The sequence below is a fragment of the Sus scrofa genome, chromosome 7 (genome assembly GCF_000003025.6).
Source record: "Sus scrofa isolate TJ Tabasco breed Duroc chromosome 7, Sscrofa11.1, whole genome shotgun sequence".
Lineage (NCBI taxonomy): Eukaryota > Metazoa > Chordata > Mammalia > Artiodactyla > Suidae > Sus > Sus scrofa.
Window position 1 is genome coordinate 40,801,039 of NC_010449.5, and position 7,051 is coordinate 40,808,089.

Genomic DNA, 7,051 nt, shown 5'->3' on the forward strand with positions numbered 1-7,051 from the left:
CCTGTCGTGGCGCAGTGGTTAACGAATCTGACTAGGAACCATGAGGTTGCAGGTTCAATCCCTGGCCTTGCTCAGTGGGTTAAGGATCCGGCGTTGCCGTGAGCTGTGGTGTAGGTTGCAAGTGAGGCTCCGATCCCGCGTTGCTGTAGCTGTGGCATAGGTCAGCGGTTACAGCTCCAATTAGACCCCTAGCCTGGGAACCTCCATATGCCACAGGAGCAGCCTTAGAAAAGACAAAAAGATCAAAAATAAATTAATAAATAACCCAGCACAGTGTCTGTGAGAAGGCGGGTTCCATCCTTAGCCTCACTCAGTGGATTAAGGAACTGACAATGCTGTGGCTGTGGTGTAGGCAGGCAGCTACAGCTCCTATTTGACCCCTAGCCCAGAAACTTCCATATGCCTCAATGTGGCTGTCAAAACAAACAAACAAACAAAAAGACACCTGAGGATGTCTCCCAGGTATAGTTTTTAAAGGTACCAGATATTTTGAGTCTATTATGTTTTTCCTATAGTCCAGATGGATAAGATATTTAAACATGTGTGTGTGTGTTTTCTAGGAGAGTAACCATGGCTAGGAAAGCTAGAAGTGAGCAGGTGGGAAAATCTGCATAGAGACCCCAGGGTCCTCTTGGAAGGAAAAGACCTAGACTCCAGAGCCTTCTTTCTCATTGATGGGTCCAAGTTGTATCATCTTCAGATGAACCTGGAAGGCCCTGCCTGGAACCAGTGTCAAGAAAGGGATGAAGCCCCAGAAGTCACACCCCCACGGAGCTGAAAGGGGAGAGGCCTGTGCAGCACCCCCAGGGGTTCACTGCACCCTGGCCCGGCCCCCCTGAGCTATGTGGGAGCAACTTCAGGAGGAATCAACTTCCTTCGAGCTGGAAGAATCGAACCATTGGTCAGAGGTCTACACCCGGTGGTTCCATTCCTTCAGACTGTGGCCTCAGGGGGGCTTTCTGCTCTTGGAGCAGCAGCCCTGAAGGAGATCCAGAGACAGGTGCACTGTGCTCCCAGGGGGCTGTGTCTCGGCTCCAGCGATGAGGCAGGAGCACACAGGATGGAGTCTCTGACTCTCAGGAGGAACGTGCAACGGCTTAGCATCTCACTACTTGGACTATACCGGGCCTGCGGAGGAAGGTTTTCTTAGACTCCAGCTTCACACACAGCTTATTCAGCACTCACTCCAACTGCAGGAAATAGGTATTGCCATTATCAACACTGCACTGGTAAGAAAGCTTTGGCTCAGAGAAGTCAAGCAGCCTGTCCTAGCTCACACAGCAGGTGATCCCCCATCTGAACTAATGCCACACTCTTCTCTTGCACCTCCCGTCACCACTAATCTGAGCCCAGCGCTGGAATCTCAAAGGGAAGTGAGGATGGAAAGCTCTTGACCTTATCACCTAATTTGATGATTGCTCTGCCCTCGATAGAGAAAGCTACCACACACCCAGAGAAACATCACGAGTTGGCAGGGACACCACTGGCAGTGACCTTTAGCATCGGCAGACACCTTGTCCTCTCTCCCACCACCTGCCAGGGAACCTGGGATGGGGACCAACTTCTGACACCAGCACTCCCAGAGCTGTGGGTAAGGATGCACGTGCTGATGTCGCCGGGCAGATGAATTTGGGTATTGGATTATTGACTGCAGATCAAAACCAGGAGGTCATGGGAAAGAAAAACAGTAGCTTAACAGAATAAAAAGAACTTCAAAACCTGATAAACCTGTGCTTGGGCAAGCGAGCTGCCCCAGGTGACCAGGCAGCTGATGGCTCTGACAGAGAACACCACAAGATTTGATCTCGTCTGTTCTAGAAGTCAGATGACCACACCATGGGTCACCATTGACTTGACTTGTGCTCTGCACCATTGTCAGAGCCATTTGGATCACTCAGTAAATGAAACGACTAGTCATTTCCATCAGACAATCAGCAGGACTCTGTTCTGTTTCCCCCAGGGCTGAATTGATGATTATTTTCTAGACCGACCCCATGCACTGAGTGTTCTGGAGGCCTGAAGATAGGGCTTTATGGTCTGTCAGCATCTGTTAACCGAGCACCGTTTGCTGCAGGCTTGCTCTCGACAGTGTGATCCTGATCATCACGCTGCCCCGAGGCCACTGGAAGTTCTAGACATTCATCAGCACCAGCAAGGCCACCCCGTTCAGCTGTGGCACAGCTGCCTGCCAGCGGACCAGCCCCTGAGGATGACTCAGTGACGCTGGTGGAAAGCACGCTGCCATCATCTGAGGATAGGGGTAAAAATACCGTTCCTGAGTCCCACCCACAGAAACATTGATGTAACTGACCTGGGGAGCAGCTGGCATCAAGAGTTTCAAAATCTCCCCCAATGATTTGAATATGTAGCCAAAGTTGAGAACCACTGGTTTCTGTTGAAACCCACACCCTTGGCCCCGAGCCTCATTTATTGCAAGTTGGTCTGAGATCTCAGGTTGCTTTGGTAGCTTTCTGCCTCTGGGGTCTAGGGGTGAGACTGGGGGTGGAGGAGTCGATACAGATGGAGGAATATCTTAATCTAACGAGGCAGCGCATCCTGTGTTTGTCTTCCCAAGTCACTTTCTGTTTTGTTTCTATTTCCTTGCTCTTTTTTTGTTCAATAAATCACACTCACTGCCACTATCAACTCTAACCTGTTGTCCTCCCTTTGTGATCATAGTCCCAGCTGCATATGATCTCATTTTAGTCTCAAAATAGCCCTGCAAGTGAGGAAGCAGCCTGGTCGTTGTTCCCTAAGGCAAATCAGGGACCTGCAGATCAGGAAAAGTTCTATCAGCCACAGCGCTCACATCATTACCAAAGTCAATGTGTTCACAGCAATTTGCAGTTGACGAAGGGCTTTCCTCGGTATGTTCCCGTGGCATCCTCACGGCCAGTCTACGGTGACAGTATTTGCATAGCCAGGGTGGCCTGGTGACCTGAACCATCCCAGGGGACACCTGTTGTCCCAGCCTAATTATCGGTAGCACTTCCTTTCTCTCTCGGAAGTGTCTTGGTTTGGACAATAAATGATGTGGGCACCGCATCTGGAATCATCCTCTTGTTTTAAGAGTTGGATGCTGAGACTCCTACAGAGATGCTAAGGAACTTGCTCAGAGTCACTCACTAACTAGAGGCAGAGACAAGACTCGAACCCAGGTCCTCTTATCTCCTCTGCCCCATCTGCATTTGCTGTGGGAAATGAGAATCTGAGCTCAGCTCCTCAAACCTTTCCCATTATAGACGAAGAAATGAACGACGTTGGGGGAGATGATCTCTGAAACATCAGAATGTTCCCTGGAAGGGGAAGACGTGGAGTGCAGAGCTGGGAGGGGCAGGCGCCCGGACAGTGTTCTGTGACTACGTTTGAATGGATTAGTAAGTTGCTAGGAAGTGGCATCTTGGAAGTACTTGAAAGCCTGACTTGGCAAAAGAAGATGCAAGGTCTGATATACAGGTGTTTGGAAGAGTAAGAAATGTAGAGTCTGAACTGCTTAGTTGAGGACTGGATCTGAATGGTATTCACCGCTCTCTCCTTCTAGGCATTCCACCGATGCACCCTAGGCACATGGGTTACTCAACCCATAAAATGGGAGAAGCATCATCCTTAGCGCTGTGGGGGTTACAGGGAGAGCAAACTGCAGCTCCAGAAGCGCTCTGACAGCATCACGCCTCATGAGGTCTCCGAGAGCCATGCTTATCTGTTTTCATCATTTTTGTGAGGGAAACAAGGCTTATGGGCCAGGCTGCTGGGGGAACCAATGAGATAAGGTAAATGAGTGGGCTTCTTAAGTCCTAAAACGCCACCTATTATCATTAATTATTATTATTATTATTTGCCTTTTAGGGCAGCACCCATGGCATATGGAGGTTCCCAGGCTGGGGGTCCAATCTGAGCTACAGCTGCCAGCCTACACCACAGCCACAGCCACATCAGATCTGAGCCATATCTGCCCCCTACGCCACAGCTCACCGGATCCTTAACCCACTGAGCATGACCAGGGATCAAACCTGCAACCTCATGCTTCCTAGTCGGATTACTTTGTGCTGCACCATGACAGGAACTCCTATTATTATTATTATTATTATTATTATTAGCAATAGTAACCGAAAATGATTATCAATGAATGTGGCACAGACTCGCTGGATGATGATGGATCCGTGGATGATGGAGGTTTCAAATGACACACTCAGAGGACAGGCCTGGTTGTGGGTCCCTTCATGGGAGTGTTGAAGGTGACCCCATTACCACACTTACTCAGTGAGGACAGCTTTCCTAGAGACATCCTAGAAACTGACACGCTGTACCCTGCAGAAACCACCTCTGATCTCTGACACCTTCAACAAGAAGGCTTTTCATCTCACGGGAATCAGCTAAGAGACATGTCAAACTATGGAAACGCCCTGGTCCTCTAAATCAGGACACGACTTCTCCAACACGAACCTGATCACAGCCTGGGAAGTGTCTTTATTCCACAATTCTTTTCAGCCTTTCCTTGTGCCCGTAAACGATAACTACTCACCAGAAGCTCAAAACGTGGAGCCAAAAGAGCTTTCCTATCTGATTGTTTTGTTCCCCCATCAATCTGGTTTTTGCGCTGACCAAGAAGGCCTGCCTGGCTCTCTGGCATTGCTTTCCTTTAGGGAAAAGAACAAATGACAACACAGGTACTTTAGAATCCTTGGGGGGAGGGGGCATTGGGGGCTGCGGAGTAAGCTTGTTACATAAATGGAGAAAACCTCCAAGCTGCCAACATGAAACTCAGAACTTGCAGGTAGAATGGTCTTCTCACCTAAGAGGGGGGCAAAGGCCTCCCTTGGTTCTAAAAGAGTCAATTTGTGTTTCAAATATCTTGCAGGAACTTGACACTGTGAAACTACCCACTCCCAGGAATCTGAGAAAGTCCTCAAATAGCTTTCTTCGAGAAGCACAGCAAGCCTCCTTGCTCTATCAAAGCTTTCCCTATTCAGTCACTAGACCTCAGGCCTGGACCCCGAGGGTCAGGGCACCCCTGCTGGGCACTGGGTCCAACCCACCTCAGCCTCAGAGAGGAGGTGACCTCTTTCACTACCAGGATCTGTCAGAGGACCTGGAAACCCTTCCCAGTGGGGTCCCAGAAACCAAATAAGGGCAGCAGAAACCCCCTTTCAGGGGAAAGAAACAGGCTGAGGAAAGTCCATCTCACTGAAAGATAAACGTACTATCCTTGGACAACTTTGAAAAATAAACTCAAAGAATATAAAACTCGGTGAAAAAAAAAAATTTCGTAGGCTAAGCCAGCTGAGACAGGCCATTTCCCAAGTGTAAGATAAGTCACAATGGATTAATTGGGGGTTTTTTTAGGCGTCAAAAAGTTACCAAAGGCCAAAAGGTGGTTATGGAGGTCATACAATCTTATACTTTCTGCAAAAATCTGTTTAATTAGCTTGTCGATAAGGTTCTTTGGCCCAAACAAATTTAAAAGAAATATATATTCCCGATCCCTAAGGAATTTATATGCCTTTTAAATTCCGCCAGGACGCCCCTGACAGGCACCAAGCTCTCCTCCCTGCTCAGTTACCTGTATATTTCCAGGGAAATTGCATTAAAGTTTGGGGGTTTTTTCCCCCTTGGTGAAAGGTCTCAGCGCCCAGGCAAACTGCTGCTTCCCCTCCCCCAAGTCCTGGCGACGCTGCACCGCCCCCGCCCGGGAGGCAACTCTCCGGCCACCTGCTCAGGTTTCCCCCTGCTTCTGCAGTGCCAGCACCGAGGACCTATCATATGTTTCTTTCTCATTACGCTCGAGGACCTGGACCTGGAAACGCTGCCTTGGCCTCCTTCCTTCCTCCCACAGGTTGCAAAGAAAATGCAGCAGCTTTTGACGTTAGAGTCTTTTTGCCCAGGGAGCCGGGCGACTTAATTTAATTTCTTCACTGTGCCTCCCGGTCTGCCTCAGGTTACCCTTAGCGTTTCCTGACACTACCCTGCAGAAGCATGATTATGACAACAATAACAATGCCGGCAAGTGGAGTGTTTGTTTTCTGCTTCGCAGGTCTCAGAGCAAGAAAACATCTCTGTTTCCTTTTGCTTTTCTTTTAATAGCTCTGATTAAAACTGAAAAGGGGGATTTTTTTTTAAATGGTATCTTTGCCTTGTCAAAGATAATTTTATTAGTAACGCTTTCTTTTCGCCCTCTTCCTTTTCCTCATCCTCCAATTTTAGAAGAAAGCTTCAGGTGTCCAGCCAGGCTCCTGCCATCTCCCTACACCTGCAGATGCCTTGCAGGACAAGCCAAAATCGCACCAGGGCAGGGTGACCGCGGGTCCTGCAGCGGGTTTGACAAACTGCCGGCTGACTCTCGAAGAAGATAGCCACCTGCGAGATTGCACCTGACTCCATCCCGCCCGGGAGCCCCGCAGCAAAGCTCTGGTTTGCAGAGAGGCCACCCAGGGACCTCCAGGGCTGGCTTGCGCTCCCTGGGGAAGGTCGGGCGTCCCAGCTCTCTGGGCGCCTGGGCACGTGAGCCGCGAGCCGGGCTGGAGGCGCAGCAGGTGAGGCGGCGCCCGGACGCCGACCTACCTTCACGAAGAGCTCGATCTCGGGGTCCCTGTCGTCCCCGTTAGCCGTCGCCGCGTCCGTCATGCCGTCGGTGCCCGGGGCCAGCGTCCCGGGCCGGGGAGGCGCCACCTCTGCGGCGCCCGGGCCAGCGCTCCTGCTCCTGTCGCTGTTGCTGCGGCTGCCCCGCGGGGCCCCCTGAGGAGTCACGTTTATTTATCTAGTTTCTTTAATCTATTTTTCCAGCCGGGGAGAGCAGTGCCCGAGAGATCGGTGTCCTGGCGAGCACACGGAAAGGAGAGAAGCCAGGCGGGGACAGAGGACCGGGGGAAAGGTGGGCTTAGGGATGGGCAGCAGGTCCTGCGAGCAACAAGTGCCGCGCGCTGGGAGGTGTCACAGGATCCGCGCCCGGCAGTGATCCCGCGGTCGCAGCTTGCGCCCAAAATAGCTGGCGCCGCAGGGCGGGGTCAGCCGGGGCGGGCGGGCGGGAGGGGCTCCCCGGGAGCGCAGCCCCCGC

At 51.1% G+C, this 7,051-nt stretch overlaps 1 protein-coding gene across 1 annotated transcript in view; it reads right to left on the bottom strand.

The window, feature by feature from the left end:
- Window positions 1-6,979, bottom strand: part of CLIC5 (chloride intracellular channel 5) — a 124,974-nt gene extending 117,995 nt beyond the window's left edge. Inside the window, 1 exon segment of the mRNA NM_001198923.2 lies at window positions 6,559-6,979. Coding sequence (NP_001185852.2) covers window positions 6,559-6,621 — 63 coding nt within the window. The 5' untranslated portion in view covers window positions 6,622-6,979.